Source organism: Schistocerca americana, chromosome 5, assembly GCF_021461395.2.
Source record: "Schistocerca americana isolate TAMUIC-IGC-003095 chromosome 5, iqSchAmer2.1, whole genome shotgun sequence".
Classification (NCBI taxonomy): domain Eukaryota; kingdom Metazoa; phylum Arthropoda; class Insecta; order Orthoptera; family Acrididae; genus Schistocerca; species Schistocerca americana.
This window is the reverse complement of record NC_060123.1, coordinates 63571131-63595136: the sequence shown is the minus strand read 5'-3', so window position 1 is coordinate 63595136 and position 24006 is coordinate 63571131. Positions and strand designations below refer to the sequence as shown.

Here is a 24006-nt window from a genome sequence, read left to right as displayed (position 1 = left end):
GGTCCATCTGCTGCCCATTCATGGCTACATGACTTACCCACCCCATTTCATTTTCATTGAAGTCATTATTACTTCAGTCCAGTGTATTGCATGATCCTTTTAATGTTCATCCTAGTAATTTCCAGACAGATTTTTCATTGCTCACTGAGCAACTATCAGTTTGAGGATGGCTTTTGTAATTAAAGTCCATATCTCACAGTCAAAACTGGTAAGTACAGTGATTGTAGGCATTCCACTTGCAATAGATAAGAAACTTTTTAAACCCTGTTTAGTTTTACAAAATCTTGTTATTCTTTTCTTTCTTTCTTTTTATGTTCATCCAAATGTTAGCTCCATCTACCCTAGATATTCACTCTCATCAACTGGTTGTAATGCTTCTCCATGTTAGTTATACATTATCTTTCTATCTCTCACTCACCCAACAGGTATGTTCCTGTCAATCAGTGATCTGAGTGATCTGCTCCTTCCTTCCAGACTTCACCAACCTATCCCCCCCTTTACTCTCTTATGAAGGAGCTAAGGCTACTTGTTTTATGTCCTGGATGGAATGTAACAATATTATGAGAAGGAAAGTTGCTACTCACCATATAGCAGTCACAGATAGGCACAACAAAAAGACTCTCACAATTAAAGCTTTTGGCCATCAAGGCCTTCATCAACAATACACACACACACACACACAAATCACACAAACGCAACTCCTCACAACACACACAACTGTAGTTTCAGGCAGTGTAGTTTCAGTTGCCTGAGACTGCAGTCATTTGCGTGAGTTGTGTTTGTGCGTGCGAGTGCGTCTGTGTGTGTATAGTTGACAAAGGCTTTGATGGGTGAAAGCTTTAATTGTGAAAGTCTTTTTGTTGTGCCTATCTGTGACTCAGCATCTCTGCTATATGGTGAGTATCAACTTTCCTTCTCATAATATTGTTTTATGTCCTCTTCTTCAATAACACAGGTTTTGCTGAACACCAGTTAATTACAAATAAACCGCAGAAAATAATAGATCTTGACTCTTATTGAGCCAAACACAAACTGACTTCTAGAGGTGGATACCTCTTGGCAATTAATGTACGCAAATAATAGTGTTAGAGAACACTGTAACTTTGTCAGGCACGGGAGCACTCTAATACAAACCACTTCTCAGTGCATGAAAACACTGTCAGTGCACTCATGGTAGGCACAACATACAGTCTAACAGAGAATGAAGACCACAGTGGATTAGGAAGATAGACATATCTGAGTGTGGACCAAACATTGACACCTGGGAATAACAGTGTCTGAATCAGTGCCCAGAAAATAGCCATGTATTGCAAGGTCATTGTAAATAAGTCTACAGAGAGCATGTAGGACATATCAGTGAGCTGAGACAAGTTTTAGAATTGAAGTTTCTTTGAAAATTAATTAATTAAACAGTTTTGTTATCCTCAGACTGGTGGCCTCCTAAGTGCACTGGGTTGGCTCACATCCTGATATCTGTCCATGCCCCACAGAAAATCAACACAAAAACTGGGTGTAGGACATTCCAATTTGGGATTACATCAGCCATACTTCATTATTTTGGTATTCATTTTACCGAAGAAGTAGGAAGACAAGCCAGGAAGTGCATCAACAACAATAGCATCGAAGTTCATTAGCTGCGGTGTGGTGCGAGGCTGGATTGTGGTCCAATGTCTTGGCAATATTTCAGCAACGTGTTGTAGACAAAACACAAAGATACAACAAGTATTAAAATTATTAAACAGACAATTCTTCCTGGAAATGCATCTCAGCCATCATTAGCTCAGGAAAACCTACTTGATTGTCTTGATTCTAAGTATGAGGGTAGAGGTACCTAAAACAACACAATACACACATATACGAGGGCCGTTCAGAAAGTAACCTCCGGTTGATTTAAAAAAATACACCAAGTTAAATAATAATATTTTAATATATACATCTTACAACTACATCTTTGCACTATTTTTCTACATAGTCTCCATAGCGATTGAGGCACTTATCGTATCTCTTCACAAGCTTTGAAATTCCTTCTGCATAAAAATCACCCACTTGTGCCTGGAGCCAGCCTGTGACCGCATCTTTGAGCTCTTCGTCGTCATCAAACCGCTGTGACCCGAGCCATTTCTTCAAATGCATGAAGAGGTGATAATCACTTGGCGCCAGGTCTGGGCTGTAAGGTGGATGGTTGATAACGTCCCACTTGAAGGACTCAAGAAGGGCCGTTGTTCTGCGAGCAGAGTGAGGACGGGCGTTATCGTGCAAAAAAACGATACCGGAAGTCAGCATACCACGGCGTTTGTTCTGTATAGCCCGTCGTAACTTTTTTATTGCTTCACAGTACACGTCTTGATTAATGGTCGTACCACGTTCCATGAATTCAACCAACAACACCCCTTTGGCATCCCAAAACACCGTTGCCATCAGTTTTCTGGCAGAAAAATCTTGCGAGGCTTTTCTTGGTTTGGTAGGCGAATTTGAATGTGCCCACATCTTTGATTGTTCTTTTGTCTCAGGGTTCACGTACTTAATCCAGATTTCGTCACCGGTCACGATTCTGTTTAACAATGGTTCTCCTTCGTCCTCATAACGTGACAGAAAGTCTAATGCAGAGGCCATTCTTTGAGTTTTGTGGTGGTCGGTAAGAATTTTGGGTACCCATCGTGCACAGAACTTACGGTAACCCAATCTTGCTGTCACTATCTCGTACAAGAGAGTCTTAGAAATCTGTGGAAAACCAGTGGACAACTCCGACTTTGAGAAACGTCGATTTTCACGAACTTTTGCATCAACTGTCTGAACGAGTTCGTCAGTCACCAATGATGGTCTACCACTCCTCTCTTCATCATGAACATTTTCTCGTCCACTTTTAAATAAACGTACCCATTCACGGACAACTCCTTCACTCATAACTCTTGGTCCGTACACGGCACAAAGCTCACGATGAAGAGCTGCTGCAGAATTTCCTTTGGCTGTAAAAAACCTTATGACAGCACGCACTTCACATTTGGCGGGGTTTTCTATTGCAGCACACATTTCAAACTGCCACAAAAACTAAACTAGCACAGGTACGACGTTCACTCGACCACGGCTTGATGCCGACTGACCTGTTGAGTGCGTGAACGCACAGATGGCGTCGCTACTCCCCCCACAACCCGCACTGTGACCAATCGGAGGTTACTTTCTGAACCGCCCTCGTACATGTCTATCCTAACTGGTGCAATTTAATTCTCTCAACATCCAAAGACAATACTGTACTACTAATTCAAAGTGTGTCTGCTTAGGCAGTATTAGCTTACATTTGAGTTAGGTAAAGTTCATTTAGCTATGACAGTCTGTATAGTTTTTTAGTTCATAACATTCATAAGTTTGTGGGCTGTTGGGACTGCCATGACAGCATTCTCTATGGTCTGCAAACTTTAACAGTTCCCACAGCGCCTGCTTGTAAACTTGGCACTGGCAAACTCTGAGAGTGCTAATGCAGTCCAGCCACTGATAATTTTCATTGTTCCACCCAATGCATAATGAAACATGTTTCTTCTAGTGAAATTTTGTGTCATCTGAAGAAGATTAATGTTAATTTTGGATAACTCCCTGTACATTGGCATCTTCTTCTCAATGCAGAACATTGAAGGGAGATAAGTACTGAGTCTGTTCTCTTTCTAGGACACATTAGTGTTTTCAAGCATGCAGGCTGCATGAATCATAGTACTTATGTTCACACTTCCACACTACTAGTTCAAATTGCAGTATGTTGTACAGAGCTGATACACCTCCAGCCTCATATAACAATACATTTGTTTTCCTCACACCTTTCTACCAAGTATTGCAATTGACAAAATTGCACCTCCCTACACATAACTAACTTCAAATGAAACAGCATAAACAAAACAAGAAACAAATGTGAAGCTAATTAAACTATCTGTACTGACATCTGCTCCTCTGTCCTACAAAAGGCTATTGCATTGACTTACTGATGCCTCACCATAGCTGCATGTACCTATGAATATCTATCAAACAAGTTCTTGATTTATTATTTTTTGTAGCACTTCATTTTCCTTTGATCAGTACTACCGTAATTTCTACAAATAATCAGTATAAATGTGTCAGAATATGTACTTATTGGAGCACTAAAATTTTGTGACACAGAAATAGCACCTACTAACCTGTTAAAAGAATAATACATAATTTCTCATAACAAATCCATAAATTTAAGTAAAACTGAAACTGATACTGCATTTGGTAGTTGGTTTCCTTTATCTTGGAATGTGTGATCACCATTACTTTCACAGACATATGTACCAAGTAGTAATTTCCACATATAGTTTCAAGCTCTGAAGGTGGCAGGGATAAAATACAGGGAGTGAAAGCCTGTTTACAATTTGTACAGAAACCAGGCTGCTGTTATAAGAGTCGAGGGGCATGAAAGGGAAGCAGTGGTTGCGAAGGGAGTAAGACAAGGTTGTAGCCTATCTCTGATGTCATTCAATCTGTGTATTGAGCAAGCAGTAAAGGAAACAAAAGAAAAATTTGGAGTAGGAATTAAAATTCATGGAGAACAAATAAAAGCTTTCAGGTTTGCCGATGACACTGTAATTCTGTCAGAGACAGCAAACGATCTGGAAGAGCAGTTGAACGGAATGGACAGTATCTGGAAAGGAGGATATAAGATGAACATCAACCAAAGCAAGATGACGATAATGGAGTGTAGACGCTGAGAGAATTAGTTTAGGAAATGAGACACTTAAAGTAGTAAATGAGGTTTGCTATTTGGGGAGCAAAACAACTGAAGTGATGGAAGTAGAGAGGATATAAAATGTATACTGGCTGTGGCAAGAAAAGGAAAGCATTTCTGAAGAAGAGAAATTTGTTAACATCGAGTATAGATTTAAGTGTCAGGAAGTCGTTTCTGAAAGTATTTGTATGGAGTGTAGCCATGTATGGAGGTGAAACTTGGACGATAAATAGTTTAGACAAGAAGAGAGTAGAAGCTTTTGAAATGTGGTGCTACAGAAGAATGCTGACAATTAGATGGATAGATCACGTTACTAATGAGGAGGTACAGAATAGAGTTGGGGGGAACAGAAGTTTGTGCCACAAACTGACTAAACGAAGGAATCGATTGGTAGGGCACGTTCTGAGGCATCAAGGGTTCACCAATTTAGTATTGGAGGGAAGTGTGAAAGGTAAAAATCATAGAGGGAGAGCAAGGGATGAATACACCAAGCAGATTCAGAGGGATGTAGGCAGCAGTAGTTACTTGGAGACGAAGAAGCTTGGACAGGATAGAGTAGTATGGAGAGCTGTATCAAACCAGTCTCTGGACTGAAGACCACAACAACACCAACAATTAGAAGCACTAACAAGGAATGGTTACAGGGCAAATGCAGGTCCATAGAAGTGGTATAACTAGGGCAAATATAGATATAGTGCATAGGAAAATTAAAGAGGCCTTTGGAGGAAAGAGAAGCAGCTGTATGAATATCAAGAGCTCAGGATGGAAAATAGCTGCTAAGCAATGAAAGACAACTGAGGTACTGAAGGCCTCTGTACAGGAGTTATACAACTCCCCAAGAGCAGGCACAGGTTTACTGAATTAAAATTTGATGTACACACAGACCTTCAGAACTAAATATGGAGGCGATTCATCACAACATCCATCAGTTTGTATATGACACAAGAAATTTACGGAGACAGGGACAGTGTATGATTTGAGAGGAGTAGATAACCAAGAATATTGATTGTGTAAGATAAACCTTCAATCACTCTGTTGAAAAGTCTATTTACATGTCTGTCAGACTGTACAGGAATCACTGTACCAAAATTTATACCCTTACAAAGTGCAGTTGTTTTAGGCACTCAACAAAAAGATTATCTATAATAAAAAGAGTTTGGAGTTAACATGCTGCAATAAATGTCTGCGGATGAGACTTTCCTTATTTGAGTCTGTTTCAGAGACAATGTAATCTTTCATCTTTCAGGAACCTGAATACACAAAAAATGTACATCTGGAAATCAGCACAGCCTTTCCACATGATTAGGGAGCTTTAGTGAAGTAGGCGTCCCTTTGAACCCTCAGTTATACAGAGACCAATAGTTTATCATGAGCTCTGAGTCACAGTGCAATTTGGCGTTTTTCACATTAATATATCATTGCCACAGGTGAAAGAAACTGCAAGTGACAAGCAATCCTAGGACCAACTGAAGATTTAATACTGAAATTTGGATCAGTGGTCTGACATTTACCAAATAGGCCTAGAGGCCACACAATTGACAGATGGAAGAACTAAATATTAATTTAAATATTTATTTATAAAAATTAGTAATTTAAATAAGTTACAGTTGTTTACATATACAGCCTACAGATCTGAAGCACCAAACATCTTCAACCTACTAATTTGAGTGAAATTGTAAATTGCGAAGCATTAATGTATGGAAGAGCTAAGCTTGTAACAATTTACAATTCCTTTTCTTCTACTACAAGCATCTACTCTACAGACAGTTTCTTGCCATCATTGTTGAAGCAGTAATGAAATTTTTAAATGACGCAGTACTGCATTCTGCAATCAGAAATTGCACAGGCACCAACAACAAAATGTCATATATAATACGGAATGTATGTTGATGCAGTTTCTCAATATCAAGTGTTCTCTTCCATGCATAGGTGACTGCATAGATTATGTTTTTTCTTAAATCATTGACACACAGTGTAATTTCCACAGCCTTATTTATGATTTCGTCTCAGTAGTTTAAAGTGTTTTTGTATTTACAACAACTGAAGACTATGACTGGATGAACAGCAAAAGACCATAAGAGTAAAAATGGCTTCGATTGCTTGTGAGAAGCTACATTATTTCCAACACCAACTTCCAGAAAAGTAATGTTCACATTCAGTGTATGTTGACAATTTTGACTTATGGCAATCAGGCACAGGCTTTTAAAGCAAAAACAATCCAAAAATTGAGGGTTTCCCTGTGAGCAATTCGGAGATGCTTGATGGAAATTAATAGGAGAGTCAAAAAAGAAATAAATACATCATGGGATGGACTGTGTGATGAAGCAAGCTGGGATCTTTTTACTTCCCCTCTTTTTTTGCCATCTGCCTCCTTAAAAGCCATTTTTTCATGTCTGGCTAATTACCATTAACATACTAAGTATAACCTGTATTTTCATAAAAGAGAAAGGTTGGCCCTCAGTTTTAAAGAATATAACACCAGATCTAATTTTGTGTTTAGTTTTATGTATGTAATTGATTTTCTAATTTATTTCAACTGTTCCTAGTTAATACTTTTGTTATAGGATGAAATTAGTAATATTTTCGTAACTTAAATTCTGTTGTTGACTTATAAACAAATATAAATTCTGTACTAATTATAAACATTTGGAGGAACAACTGATAGTATTCTTAAAGCCTCTATTTGGATCTATTCGAAAACATGTTAGCAGAGCAAGCCCTTAATTAATTCCAAAGTAATTACCAGTCTTGAAAAAATATTGTTTGAGTAACTGTATCTTCTAATTTCATCATTTAAACAAATAATTCAGCTTAACCTGTGTAGAAGAAGAAACTGTTAAAAAGACAGAATTTAGCTATATACCCAATTAATTGAATGAAGCATTATTTCAATTATAATTTCTGTCAATTAAATGTCAAACAATGTGCAGTTTCAGTGCCTATAACTGTAATGCTATATAAGGCCTAATTTTTGGTCTCGAGACAGTCAGTCCACGGGCGAGTTTCAGACAAGAAACCTGTGTTGGTTAGAACAACAAAAATGCATCAACTTAACTGTGAAATAAGTGTAACTCAAATAGGGCATGTGTCTAGTCAATTTATTTGAAAGACTGTGAAATGTGTGGTTAGGTTTTTACTGCTCATAGATGTTCAACTGCAAACTATTGTAGCAGTATGCTGACGTATGCCTGCAAACTATTAATGAGGCTTATCAACATTTACCAGTAGTTAACTGGCCATATAAGTGTGTAATATTGGGGGGTTATGAACAGTGAAAGAAAATAACTGTGAAATGCAAACGTGCACCTGTCGGCTACATCATATACAGTATTCAGTGTTGAACTTCCACCCCCCATTTTTCAGCCAGTATAACAACTGAGTACATCAACACCGAGGACTATCAACGAGATAATAAAACTGGTGAACATCACAACTGGAGTGGAAGATGTAGAGAGAATACATAGCGATGCAAATGGGTTATTGGCGGACCACGAAAAGTTTTTGTTGGATTCCAAGAGAAAAAAGGATCGAGAAATATACCTTATGGAAGGTGGGCAGATGACAGTAGAAAACGTGCAGCAGCAACATGAATGTATATATCTGCTGCTGCTGACGATGCAGTACAGGACATTTGACAATAAGTAAGCCACTTGCATACAAATTCAACCTCTCTCTCTCTCTCTCTCTCTCTCTCTCTCTCTCTCTCTCTCTCTCTCTCTCTCTCACACACACACACACACACACACACAAAATTATTTATATTTTATGTTACTGCAAGTAACTAAATACATAAATTAAAAAAAAAAATATACATGTTAAGCTGAAAAGAGCCTGAAGAAGTGTTCACAGTGGTACAGTTTACAAAATTAAAGAACTGATGAAGTATATGTGCAATACGAGAATATGGACAAGGTGCAATCAGTGGTCCACAAAAAAAAACTATTAGTTCCATGATTCTGTGGTTTTATATAACATAGTACAAAATACACTGCCAGAAAAAAATTAATACACCCTTTTACAGGTTTCCAATTCACTCAAGATTTATTGTTGCAACAGTGCAAATGGAATAAATGAAGTGATTACATTTGCAAATCAATAGCACAAGTGGATCTGAGGTACCAGGTATCAACCCATGCTGAAACATCCATATCAGCAAGTGACGTAGCCTTCACAGGTGGGAATGCAGATGCTGACCCTGGATGACAGGGTCAATCATACAGATGGCAATTATACTGTCATGAGATATGTGATGCCATGCCTACTCGACTTGTTGACACAGTTCTGTAACTGTTGTCGATTGACAAGGTGCGTGAGTCACTTCTTGTCATATCGTATCCCACACGTGCTGAATTGGAGACAAGTTCGGAGATTACATTGGCTAAGAAGTTGCAGTACATCTTGCAGGGTGTGTTGAGCTTCAGGGACAGTGTGTGGGCGAGGATTATTCTCTTGGAACAACACACCACCATCCTGTTGCAAGAACAGCAAAAGAACAGGCCTAACAACATTCTGCATGTACCAAGCACTGGTTTAGCATCCCCTCCAGAAACATCAAAGATGAACGGGAGTCATAGCTTTTTGCAGGGGCCAGAGTGTCACTCTACAAGACAGCACTCACCAGGTCTACACTGTACGCACAAACGACAATCACTTGCATTAAGGGAGAATCTGCTTTCATCATCGAAGACCACGGCATTCCATTTCGTTTTCCAAGTGATCTTCAGATGACACCAGCCGAGCCACGCAAGTCGATGCTGTGGTGTGACTGGAAAATGCGTTAGACTGTGCGTGCCTGTAGTCCCACAGCTAATAATCAATCTGTAACAGGTCATGCTGATGTGTCTAGGCTCACAAATCCTCTTATCTGTGCTGAGATAGTGCACAGTCTGACACTTGATGATCTTGGTGGGCATCTGTGCTGTGTGGACAAACAGAACCTCGTCTAGGGTGTGAGAATGTCCACGTGACCACTGACGTAGCACGTCCAACTTGAGTGGCAATTCTCTGAAAGGACCATCCTACCACTCGGAAGGCCACAATTTAACTCCTTTCAAACTCACTCATTTTGCCAGTACGAAACACGAGTGCATCATGCAAGGTTACCTGCTAGCTTCACATGTTTACACCACACTGAGCTTTCTGGCTGCGAGCATTTCCTACTAAAATGTAGACACAGATAGATGGCGCTCTGGTAGCTATGCCACTATGCTATCTATTGGCGGACCATGCTGAAACCATTATCAGATGTCTACTATCCCCCATGTGCTATATGCCATCATCGGATCAAAATTGATGTCTTTCCAGGGCTATTAATTCTTTCTCCAGCAGTGTATTTATCACGTAGAAACAGTAGCAAAATGTTTCTATATTAGTAATAATAGATGCCCTAAAATATGGGCACCACATGCATATACTATCATCAAGAGGATAATATGACTGAGAACAAGTTTATTTTAAGGATACAATAGCGAGACCAACTCTTCCAATGGGTGTCTCAACTGGAGCTATTATCTCTTTCCCTCTTTCAACATAATCTGATTCTTTTAACCTCACTCCCTTGTCTGGAATTTCAACATCAAATAAATGAGTTTTTCTATAGATTGCTGCCACATTTCCGGAGCTGTCTATCACAACATGTGAATTTCTTACTTTAGTGGGTGACACCTGAAAATAAAAACGTAAATCAGATTATATGTACAGCATAGTCATCACAGTTTTATTAAAAAGAAAACTATTTTACCTTCTCATGCAAACCTCCCAGAGAGAGCCACACATTATTGTTTTTGGCCAACTGACAATACTTCTGCATCAATGGGCCTGGAAAAGGCTCTGACAATGCAAATGTCTCATCCTTACTTTCTCCAATGAAATCACAAGCTTCAGGAAGAAAGACCATCTTAAAAAAAGAAAAAAACAATGAAACTATGTTATTAGTGAGAATTTACACTCAAGGAAAGACAATAAGCAACATAATATGACAGAATGATACGTACAGCATCTCATCTCATCCCCATTTCATTACAGTATGGATGCTAGTTTGGGAAAAACAGAAACTACTGGCAACAACTCTGTCTCCCCATGACAGCAGCAAAAAAGAAAGACATAAAATGCTCACTGAATACCAATATCAGTAAAATACACACCATGGTCCACAGACGTAATAAGTTTGTTGTGTTTGCAGTTGGTCAAATGACGTAAACAAAAAAGTAACTTAAAAAGCAAAACTAGATTCAAAAAAGTTCCCAGGACAGCTGACACACACACAAATGTTTTCACACTGAATGTCCCTTGTCGATACGACTGATCTCCACAGTCATGAGTAAACAAGGAAATTACTGCTGCCAATAAACAAATATCAATATTATGCACACATTTCATAAATTTAAAAATCCTGGATGTTAGCAACACGACTGCTGATTACACACTCTACATGGATAAACCTTAATGGCCTAGGGAAAAACTGCTTGTTAAAAATATAAACAATTAGATTAGACATCAACAACAGGAACCAAATACCCAACAGGAAATCATCTTAAACTGGCATTCTCACAGCACAGGCGAGACCACACCAACACCTTCGTTATCCACAACACCTGCAGAAAAAACATCTCATCTGAAATGCACTAGGAAGGAACCTCAGCATTTTTTATGGTGAGTCACGCATTGGAGGCACAGCATATGTCATCTGATGCATTTCATCGGGGCAGCCACTTGACAGTATTCAAGACTATTGCATGTCTAGCCAGCCAGATATCAATGCAACAAGTGGGTTTTTCTCACATATTAATGTACAGTCACTTAAAAATCAACTTACAGAAATGGATTAATGGTTGGAAGAATTAAATTGTCAGGTTTTGCTAGAAAATGAACATTGGCTAATTCATAGTGAATTTGAATCTTTAAGTGTACCTTATCAATACCAATTAGTGACATGTTACTGTAGAATAAATTTGAAGCACGATGGTCATTTCAATCTATATCAAAGAAACAAATAATTTAGAATATGAAGTGAGAGATGTAAGTTTTTTATGCATAGAAACAGTTTTTGATGTTTCAGCAATACTGATGCCAAGTTGACAACTAACAGCTGTATCAGTGTACCATTCCCCTAGTAATAACATAGAATAATTTACAGAAAATTTTGAAAAATTGACAAAAATGTTTTTAAAATATAAAAATGGCAGATTTATGATATTCGGCGATATGAAAGTAGAGATTAGGTATAAGACCAAACATATGAAGCACCTATTAGATACATTAAGATTGCTAAACTTCTACAGTCTAAATGACAAACCCACCAGGCACAATGCATGCTTTCTTCGGAATATCAGATCATGCAGGGCTTTGGCTAAGGCAACCTCTAAACAACAAAACATACAGTTTTTCAAGTGACCTAGGAGAATAACCATACCAATCAACGAAAGTTAAAAGTCAATCTTAATCACATAAACTGGGGTACAGTACTCACTAATTTTTAGAATTATTAGTGGAGAACCTTGACTTGTGTTGTCCCAAGTATTACAAAAATACACAAAGCAGAACCAGTGTTATATAAAGTTCAAGAACTGAGAAACTGGTACATGCCATACCTGAGCAAACCTAGGGAGGAAATGATGGTACATTATGACAGACTGCAATTGAGACAAGCTGAGAAGGAAACTTACACAACAGCAAGAAGGGTGTATAGACCAGAAATTAGAGTTGCCAAGAGGACAGCCAACGACAATTATATATTCAGTTCAACAAATAAGTGTAAAGCGGTGCGGAAAGTTAACAAAACAGAGATAAGCTCCGAAAATAAGCATAAAAATATTCCAATTTAACCAAATACCTTAAATGGACATTTTACCAGTTCTGACGCAAATAAAAATCTGAATGAAGATTCAAATAAAGCTGTAGTTTTGCTCCCAGCTTTAGACAGTAAGCAACATGACAACTTCTGCTGGTCTTGTGTACCCTACAGACAAGTTAGTGAACCAATTGCCCAACTTAGAAACTCAACAGCAGAAAATTTCAAAGGACTTCCAAATTAAGTAATAAAAATATAAAGAACTAACCAAAATCACCAACCAAATGCTACATGAAGGAATTTTCCCAGACTGCCCAAAAATTACTACCGTGGCACCTATCCATAAGAAAGGTGATAAAGCATCCCTTGATAACTATTGTCCAATTGTCCCATCTCACTATACCAATCATATCAAAAATTATAGCATACTGTATGCACAAACACATGAATCAGCACATCAAGCAAAATGATCTACTTAGCTTCTCACAATATGGTTTCAGACCTCATCTTTCCTTTGTCAAAGTAGTTGAGACTATCATCACAAAAATACATCCTACTTTTGAGACTAAGAAAATATTCTGTCTAACTCTTCTAGATTCGAGAAAAGCTTTTGATACAGCCTCTCATAGTGCACTTATCGAAAAGCTCCAGTAATATGAGTTGGAGAGAACATTACTCGGCTTATCGAGTCTTACCTAAGCAACAGAGAGCAGGTGGTATCTATAAACAACCAAAGCTCAAACTCATTTCCTGTTACAAAAAGCATTTTACAGGGCTCAGTAATGGGTCCATTCCCATTCATTGTATTATATAACAATCAAATGGTATATCCTAAAGCAGGCTAGCTAAGGTTTACAACAGCCAAACTATCTAGGCTCCAGATTTTTCAATAGACTGGGAGTCTATCTTCCCATTCTGTCTCCCATAGCGCATTTAAGATTTTTATAGCAAATTAGTTTAAGAAGAAAGTGAACCACTTCATAAAAGAGATGAGGAATCAGATTTAAATGACAAAGTTTTGACTACTGTCATACTAAGCTGCAATAAATCACTGGTTAAAAGGTTCTCAAATATATAATTTTCACATTACATGTGACAATGTGTCACTGATGTAAATATCATCAAATTTTTATGTACATATCTCTTAGATTTATATGTAAATATTTACACCAATAACATGTAAACTGTCCAAGGATGAATAAATTCTATTCTGTTCTATTTTATTCACAACAAGAATTACAGTCATTCTCATTCATCCAGGACAGCACATTAATGGGCTTTGGCAACTCACAACCATACTCTACCCTTTCAATCTCAGTATTAGTAAGATATTTGCACAATTATCAATTAACAATTATATACGTGAGAGCTTACTGGAAGGAAAGTATAAATCATATTTACAGACTATGAACATACACATGTCTAATCAGGAGAGAAGAAAGCAGTTAGTCAGCTGTCATCTTTTTTAATCAATCATCCCAGAAACTGCATGAAGTAATTTAGGAAAACCACAGAAAATATAAATCAAGATGACTGTACTGAATATCAGCCTCCATCCTCCAGAATTTGAGGCCAATATCTTAACAAATGAACTAGCTCTGTTGATTATACCTAACATACAATTCTATTACTCATAGATTAGACAATGGAAAGTCCTGGATGGCAGTCAGGCTCCAGTTTGTAGGACAGCAGCTATGTGAGTGTGAGTTGTGCTTGTGTGAATATGTGCCATTACAGAATTTGCCCGAAAGCTTATTTTTGCAGTCTTTTACAATGTGACTGTCTGGGACTGCCTCCTCAATAAACAGAATCAGAATTTTACTGCCTCATGAAACACACACGTAAATCATTCACTTAAAATACAGGAGACTTATAAATATACATAATGTACCTGAGATACACACAATGTATCAAACAAAGAACAAAAACAATCTCAATTTACAAAAATCATTACTCCACAAAGAAACCTTCATCATCATTTAAAAGTTTCATGAATGGGTAACAACATTTTTGAACTACGATGATGCATAATCTTATCTCCAGTAAACCTAATTCCATACCATGAAAGTTATTTGTTTTTTAATTTACTATAAATCTTCACAGCCATCTAATGAGGACTCCAGAGTAGAGTTTTAGTCTATGAGATGGAAATATGACATTATCTTTGTTTCTTGTGTTATACATATGTTAAAAATGGTTTTCTATAAATAATTCTGGACTGATGTGGATAAAGACAAAAAGTTCGTTAATGTAAATACATGAAACAGTCAAAATTTTTATATCCCTCAATAAAGGTGAGCATGATCCTCTAGGCTTAATGTTGCACACATTTATAAAGCGAGATTTCTGAAGTAATGATGTTCTATTCACACCACTTGCATTCCCCTGAAGGATTATTCCGTATCTGAAAAGGCTTCAAAACAGCTGTGGTAAACAGCTTTCCTAGTGCCAATGCCACTTGCCACAGGGCAATATTGTCACTGTGAATGCTAGACTGTTTAGCTTCTTTGCCAAGTAGCTTATATGCAAAGGCAAGGATAATTTTTTTCTAGAAATATCTCCAGGAATTTGACAGATTCTACTTCCTTAAGTTCCTGATTTTTATGGATAATTTGGAAGTCACTTGATTTTGGCTGTTTAGATGGGTTTTTTCATGTTTATTCAATTCTCTTACATTTGTGTATACTTGGAATAAGTTAGTTTGATACCATAAAATAATTATGCATTGTTTACTTAGCCTTTTCACATTTTTCATTGCACGCTACTCCACACACACATGCAGCCGAGTTAGGACCATGCCTATGTTGCCACACTTCTATTACAACTCCGTGTATTTCCTAAGTAAGACTTACTGCTACACTATGATTTTGTACTGACATTAGTTAGCTTTGCCACCAAGAAACCAAAATAGTTATAATCTAGACATACTAAAAAAAGTAATAGATTGTATTGTGTATCCTTTAACATACTGCATAAATAAGTGTATATCTGAGGGATATTTTCCTGATGAGCTAAAACTGTCTAGGGTAGTCCCAATACACAAAAAAGGAGATATTGACTCACCTTCAAGTTACAGACCAATTTCCATAGTCCCAGCTCTCTCAAAAGTGTTTGAATCAGTAATATACCACCAATTATCTGTTTACTTTGAAAATGCATGAATAATTAGCAAATCACAGTATGGTTTTAGGAAAAACTTGTCAACTGTTGATGCTATAGACTCAGCAGTCAAACACATACATCAAGTTTTTGAGGATAAAGGATTTGCTGTTCAATTCACCTTTTGTGATCTAAGTAGGCTTTTGACTGTGAAGAGCATAAAATACTCCTAGAAAAAATGGAGTGCTACGGCAGTGGAGGTAACAGCCTTAATCTATTAAAATCGCACCTACAGGGTCGCAAGGGAGCTGTTTGTGTAGGTAAAGAAAAGTACAGTATTGAATTAGTTAAAACAGGTGTACCACAGGGATCTGTACTTGGGCCTTTTATGTTCTCAATAATGATTAATGATCTGCCATCATTCATCAAGTCCATAACAGTACTATATGCAGATGATAAATGATCTGCTATCATTCATTGAGTCCACGAAAGTGCTACATGCAGATGATACAACTTTCCTTCATTGTAGTAATGATTTCAGTAGCTTCAAAGCTTGTGTTGCAGAGACAATGGCTCAAGCAGCCTACTAGTTTAAAGCAAATGGCTTCCTACTGAATGATAACAAAATGCAGCACATAGTTATCAGTGTAAAACAGAAGCCTCCATCAGATTTCCCTAGTTGTGTTAAGTTTTTAGGGGTGTATATATAGGTGAAAAATTATCCTGGAGCCAACATGAACAATATATTACTGGTAAATTATCTAGAGCGATGTTTCTGTCATGGCGAATTATGGACTGTGTACCTCAAAATTTTGTTAGAATGTTGTATTTTGCATTTTTCCCAAGCATCCTAACATATAGTATTATTTTATGGGGGAACTCTAATTCAGTGCGTGACATCCTAATACTACAAAAGAAAAACATTAGGATAATTACTGGTTCTCCATATAAAGCACACTGCAAGCCATTGTTCTGTGAATAAAAAATCATGACTGTAATAGACCTATATATTTACCATGTTTTACTCCACACAAAAAAGAAGTTACTGGAAGCAAAATGTAGAGAAAATATACATTTCCTCAATGCGAGAAAGAGCAGATGCATTTATACTTCTTACCACAGATGGTCAAAGTCACTTAACAGCTATGAACTGACAGCACAAATTATTTAATGTTGTTGTTGTTGTTGTCTTCAGTCCTGAGACTGGTTTGATGCAGCTCTCAATGCTACTCTATACTGCACAAGCTTCTTCATCTCCCAGTACTTACTGCAACCTACATCCTTCTGAATCTGCTTAGTGTATTCATCTCTTGGTCTCCCTCTATGATTTTTACCCTCCACACTGCCCACCAATACTAAATTGGTGATCCCTTGATGCCTCAGAATATGCCCTACCAACCTATCCCTTCTTCTAGTCAAGTTGTGCCACAAATTTCTCTTCTCTCCAATTCTATTCAATACCTCTTCATTAGTTACGTGATCTACCCATCTAATTTTCAGCAATTATTTAATAAGTTTCCACAATATGTACACGAACTAACTGAACAAGCATTCAAACAAAAACTGTATGAATGGCTAGTTGCTCACCCATTCTATGACATAAATGATTATTTCAACTGAAATATAATTTTGTAGTATTAATGACATGCTTCTTGTTTTCTTTGAATTAAGTTATATTGTATTATATGCCTGACATGGTCTATTGCTGTAATGGCCTAATGACAATAAAATTACTATTATTATTATTATTGGGCTTTGCTACAGATCAGTCTGTAACTACAACCTACACATTAATAATAATATAACAGCAAAATAAATATTATGAATGTTTGGCTCCTGCTGTGTTTGTACCAGTATGTATGACATCTCATTCTATGTCATGAGTCAATGTTCAGTCCTGGTAAGTTCAAATAGCACATTGTTTGCCCAACTTTTAACAATGGCAACCATGTCTAAATTTATTGATAAAAATATATCTAAAAACAAAGATGATGTGACTTACAAAATGAAAGTGCTGGCAGGTCGACAGACACACAAACAAACACAAACACACACACAAAATTCAAGCTTTCGCAACAAACTGTTGCCTCATCAGGAAGGAGGGAAGGAGAGGGAAAAGACGAAAGGATGTGGGTTTTAAGGGAGAGGGTAAGAAGTCATTCCAATCCCGGGAGCGGAAAGACTTACCTTAGGGGGAAAAAAGGACGGGTATACACTCGCACACACACACATATCCATCCACACATATACAGACACAAGCCTGCTTTCCCCCTAAGGTAAGTCTTTCCGCTCTCGGGATTGGAATGATTTCTTACCCTCTCCCTTAAAACCCACATCTTTCGTCTTTTCCCTCTCCTTCCCTCTTTCCTGATGAGGCAACAGTTTGTTGCGAAAGCTTGAATTTTGTGTGTATGTTTGTGTTTGTTTGTGTGTCTGTCGACCTGCCAGCACTTTCATTTGGTTAGTCACATCATCTTTGTTTTTAGATATATATTTCCTACGTGGAATGTTTCCCTCTATTATAACCATATCTTTATTGATAAAAATTTTAATGTCACTCACTACCATTTGTGTGGTCTGTCACAAGTCCAGATCTTATGCCCTGTGACTTCTTCAAGTGGTTTGGGTGAAAGATGGAACACATAGGAAAGGACTGTGAAATTTACATGAATTAGAGGTAAAGTTATAGTAGGTTACATGAGATAACCCACATTAAGTCTGTTAGAAAACCCATCCCTAAACAGAGGAAGCTGGTGGGCACCACTAGTTTCTACATTGCATTTTAAGCTTCATAATCCAATTATCTTCGCAATTGAAACCACTGATTAGTAATCATTCTGTTCCACATGCTGCCACTCAAACTATAACGCACGATCACACCCTAGATCTATGGAAGAAGTAACTAATGGTGCAAGACAATGATATGTCATTCTCCTATACCTGAATATGGTGTAACACATGGAATGAGTGAACCAGTAATAGTTACTAACTTGGTGAACACAGTTAACTAACCCATCTGCTAAATACAAGATATGGTGACACAGGGATTAAATGCAATTAATAAAAGTAATGCACAAAAACATTTTTTAGACGCTGAATATGACTTATTATCCTACATGCTAATAACAATTATGCATTTATTGGCTTACAGTACTGTGTAAGCCAATTAAACAGTGAGTGTGGTTGCTTCTACAAGTTGACCTCAGCACAATCTAGATCGTAAAACTATTTCACACAGCAAACTGGATTGTTTGACAAACAATTGTACAGTCTTTAATAACTTTTCATGGCTTGGGCCGAGCAGTTTGTAGTACTTTATTGAAATTTTTAACGTATTCACTTTGTCTGATTTCCCAGCTTTTCTTTGCCTTGTTTGCTGCTATATTTGGAACCTGGCTTCTTTCTAGTGTTGTTTTCATCCATTTTTTCCCTGACAACACCTTTCGTGCCACTATTTATACAAATAGTACACAGACATCAATGTGTTTTCTGTATTTTGAAAATTTTTGGTAATGATTTTATACCAGAGTTACAAGTGTTGAACACCAGGTCAACAGAAATTTTTATAAAGTAATCAAATTTCGAACAGTGGTGTAGCTTGAAAGAGGTGATTTCTGCAAAACTGCGTTTTTTGTTAGCAGCCTTACCTGTGCACGACTTTCTTTTGCAGTTTCGATTAAAGATTTACAGGTTTCGAAGTTTTTATCTTTGTCATTCGTGGCTGTAAGCTGACAGACAGCTATTATTTTCCGTTCCATTGTACTTAGTGTGGCGAAACTTCTCTTCGTTGCTGACGATGCGAGACACAAGAACAATCCTAATCTCGTCATGAGTATGTCAAGTTATTAACTCGCAAGCATCGGTTATCTCTCCGCAACACTGTTTCCAAGGTCACTACGAATGTCCTCTGAGAAGGTTATGTTTACAATACGGAGAATTTAAGATTCAATACAAATAATTACCGGTAAATTACGTTATACGACTTCGACTGTCAGAAAGTGTCATAACAAATGTACTTCGCGCGTCGTCTGATCTGTTTTCCTCAGGGTTGCCAATTAACTCACTAGTCATTTTTGTTTCACGTTCACTGTATATTAATGGCAATCAATAAGCTGATGTTGCGAAAAATTAAATTTGGAAAGTTACTTTATAATACGACTGTTTTAAGGAAAAGATACAATAATTTAGCACAATTTTTGAAGAAAGAAATGCCGCTTAATTCTACATCGCATTACGTGGGTCAGAGCGCCTTATTTGAATAGTTCGTAAACAGCAACTGGTGCAACAGTTACCTCTAGGTAAAAGTTGAAACAATGGGAGGCATGTAACCTATAGCTCAGAATGAGCACTAACTTTTGCGGCCGGCAGAAAATATGAAGCTTCTGTTAAATCATTTTTTTTAAAATAAAAGTTAAAAGTTTGTCACTACGAACTGAAAAGGCGCCCCGAGACATTATGGACAAAGATGGGTATTCGGGTGGCGGTGAGTACGAACTAAATTCAACTAATGAAGCCACGAATCATATACTTCAACCATTTCGCGCGCTGCGGGAGGGGATATATTTCCCATTAAATGTATTTCTTTACAGCGTTTACGGGAATATATGTCCCACTTTGGTACGCTCCTGGCATCTAGCGGGAGTCCACGGCACCAGCCGCAGATTCTGTTTACTGAAATAAAGCGTTCAGGACTGTGGAAAGTATATTTCCCACCAAACAACGGTATTTTAATGGTTCTTATTTAGTGTAGTTACCACCAAAGTAGTTTCTGGAAGAGGTCTGGGAAGTGTACTTACCACAAGATTAACCTGTCTTTTATGATGTGGCATTGACACACTGAGACCTGAGCAAGGTGTTTGATTGCATCTCACACAAGATACTGATAAATAAGCTAAAATGTTATGGTACTGAAGGTGTGGTCCTAGCTATTCTTCAATCCCATCATGAAAACCGAAAACAAATAGTATCAGTCCATGGAGCAATCTCTCAAGAGCAAAAATTAGAGCAAGGTGTACCCCCGGAATCCGTCACAGGACCTCTCCTGTTCCTTACTATGTCAATAATATACGTTGTATCTATGACATTCTACAGTCTACTGATGATACCACACTGTTTGCCAAGGGAAAACGGCTGAACCAACTCTGTTGGCAGCAGACGTACTCAGTGAAAGCATTAAAGAGTGGTTCATCGAAAAATAAATGAATCAAGAAAAAACACAACACATGATATGCAGTCTCAGCAACGTTGGCTGCCAGGATAACATGAAGGCTGTCAAACTACTAGGCTTCATGACAGACAGCGAACTGACAATGAACAAGCACACAGAGTATGTATGTTCGAAGCTCTTTCGTGTTATATACCTGCTAATAACACTAAAAGGTGTGTTAACCGACCAGTACCTATTAACAGTTTATTATGCACTCTTTCATAGCCATATTAATTATAGTCTGCTGTTATGGGGACAATCTCCAGGTTGTAGAGAGGTGTTAAAAAAAGGAAGAAGAAGAAGGGTGCACAGGACTTGAAGAACACTCATTATATTCTGTTGAAAAATTTGTCAAGATTGACCAAAGTGAATGGACAAAATAATATTGACATAATATGTTGTATCTGCCCTTATTGTGAATACTTTTCTGTATGCTGCATAAAATTGTAACCAAATCTTATATATGTAACCCTGACACAGTCTGTCCAGTCATGGCTGGTAAATGACTCAGACCTAGTAATAAAGTAATATGGTCCCAGGGAAGCATACTTAACCACCAACTTATGGATATCCCATAGCTTTTGGGAATACGTCTTACCACCTATGTCTATGCCAAGCATCTTATGGTTGTACAGGGCACGAGGTGTGTGAAAACTCCAGCAATAATCATTTTCTGTTTTTCATGGGATCACTTCTATTGTCAGAACACATTACTTCTCTTCTGTAATATACATTACTGTGACCTGTATCAGCTCATACCTTTATTGCGTGACAAAGTTTCTAGGATTGTTTTCGCAGTCTGGTAAGTAAACTTTAATACCAGTAACAAATATAATTTGAAAACTGGTTTATCATTTTTTAAAGGAAAATGACAAAGAATAATGTATATATGTTTATACAAAGACATACATGCCAGAAGAAGCATTGGAGTTGCTGTTTCCACTACTTACCAATCCTGAGGACTACAAAATAGGAAGTGATAAAGCTACAGAAAATGAATTTGTTTTAGACATTGTGCAAGGACCCTGATCCATGTTTTGTTCCACAGCCTGATATCAATAATAGTGTACATGGTTCCTGCACTATGGGTGTTGAGATTTCTAGTTATAGATAGGTTAATATGGCGGAAATCAAAGGTTCGCGAAATTTTCGCTCTGTAAATTATGCCGATAACGAAAATGTTCCGTGTGATGAATGTGTAACAGTTAGTTTAGAGAATCCTGGAATGTGCCGCCGTTGTTATTTGAAAGTTAAAAACGCCAACGAAATCGTAACTAGGTCAAAATCGAAAAGCAAAACAGTCACAGATGCAAACACGCGAGTATTCCATCCTTGCGACCAATGTGTCGATTATCACCGCATGTTAACGGTGAAAAACAGTGAAATCAACGAACTACAAAAGTTAGTCGCCGCCTTAAGAAGTCAACTGCGAGAGAAAGAAGTCATCCATGGTACAAGTGAAGACCATAACCTCAAACAACCTGCCAACTGCAACGTAAACAACGATCAGAAGAACAGAGTCCACATAGGGAAAACGAGTTCAAAATCTAACCTGCACGTAAGTCTTGCACAAAACTATATTTCCCAAGCTAAGACCGCAAATATTATAACTAAAAAACGTTCGCTTTGTTCAAGCAGTAAAGAACAGTCAGTGTTGTGTAGTGAAAACTGTCCAGATCGCGATATGCCAGTAAATAGCATCACCCAAAAAGGCCCATGTGCTTCAAACAATAAAAAATATACAGAAACATGCATTTCGGGTACCGCTCTGATAAACAACGCAAAACAAAACAATATCGACCAGCTGAGACTGTGCAAAAAAGATCGACAGGTCCTTATACTCGCCGACAGTCACGGTCGTCAAATTGCAGAAAGAGTGTCTAGCCTTTTACCAAGCTACAATGTCATGGGTTTCGTGAAACCAGGAGCTTGTTTTTCGGAAGTAACAAAACCAATTGAAAACTCTTGTAAAAACTTTGGACCATCAGACTACGTGGTAATTTTTGGAGGTGCGAACGATGTTGCCAGGGATCAAGCCAACGAAATAAAAATAGCTCTTAAATGTGTACTGAAGCAGACAATCCACACGAATGTGTTAGTTATTAACCAACCACAGAGGCATGACCTACCTTCCTGGTCATGTATGAATCAATTAGTGACTAAGATAAACTCTGACATAAAGGATGTTTGTGGAAAATTTGAGCATGCAAATGTAATAGATGTAAGCACTCTTGAAAAATCCATGCACACCAGACACGGACTTCATCTAAATTATGCTGGTAAACAATACCTAACAGAGAAAATATATAATTTTGTAAAGCATTACACTAGAAAACTTACCAGTACATTGTATAATTGGCTCATAACAGGCAATGAAAGCTCAAAAAACAAAGCAGAAAATGTTAAAGGAGTCCAAATTGATTCACAAGGAAGTGTGGAACCCAAGGAAAGAACAAATAGCACAAAAATGGGCCAAAACACACTAGATAAATGGTTGGGAAGAAACACACTCCAAGGGACAGGTAGAGGTTTTTTAGAGTAGCTGAGGGTGCCACAGGGGAATATGTTGCAGAACAAACTTATACATACACTCTAAAAGTCGTTCACCAAAATGTACAGTCTCTACCAAACAAACTTGATGAAATAAATGTACTTCTTAGGAATGAGTGGAAGGAGGTATCAGTTTTATGTTTTTGTGAGCACTGGCTAGAGAAGGACCATTTACAGTGTTCAAACATAACCGGTTTCACTCTGGCAAACTACTTTTGCAGATCAATATCAAAGCTAGGAGGAAGCTGCATTTATGTAAAAGAAAACATAGACTATAAGATAATAGACTGTGTACATCACTTAGGAAGCGAAAAACACTTTGAAGCCTCAGCTATTGAAATAACATCAGGAAAAACTTTAATAATGTGTGTTTACAGATCACCCAACAGCAATGTAAACATTTTCTTTAAAAAACTTGACCTTGCACTAGGGAAACTTAAAAATACTTGCAAAACTATAGTTCTGTGTGGCGATTTTAATATTGACCTCTTAACACACAGCCACCAAAGAGAAAAATTCCTTAATATTATTCAAGAATATAACCTGTGCACTAAAATAAACTCCCCTACACATGTAACAAAAACTAGTGCTACACTTATTGATCCAATCTTTGTAAACACTGACATGCACACC

The 24006-nt window shown here is 37.6% G+C and overlaps 1 protein-coding gene across 1 annotated transcript in view; it reads right to left on the bottom strand.

Annotated features, from left to right (window-relative positions):
- Nucleotides 1–19662, bottom strand: part of LOC124616103 (nitrilase and fragile histidine triad fusion protein NitFhit) — a 59893-nt gene extending 40231 nt beyond the window's left edge. Inside the window, exons 1-3 of the mRNA XM_047144362.1 lie at nt 19265–19662; nt 10470–10625; nt 10193–10393 (exon numbers count right to left, since the gene is read on the bottom strand). Coding sequence (XP_047000318.1) covers nt 10193–10393; nt 10470–10625; nt 19265–19447 — 540 coding nt within the window. The 5' untranslated portion in view covers nt 19448–19662. The remainder of the gene's footprint in view (nt 1–10192; nt 10394–10469; nt 10626–19264) is intronic.
- Between the last annotated feature and the right edge of the window lie 4344 nt (nt 19663–24006).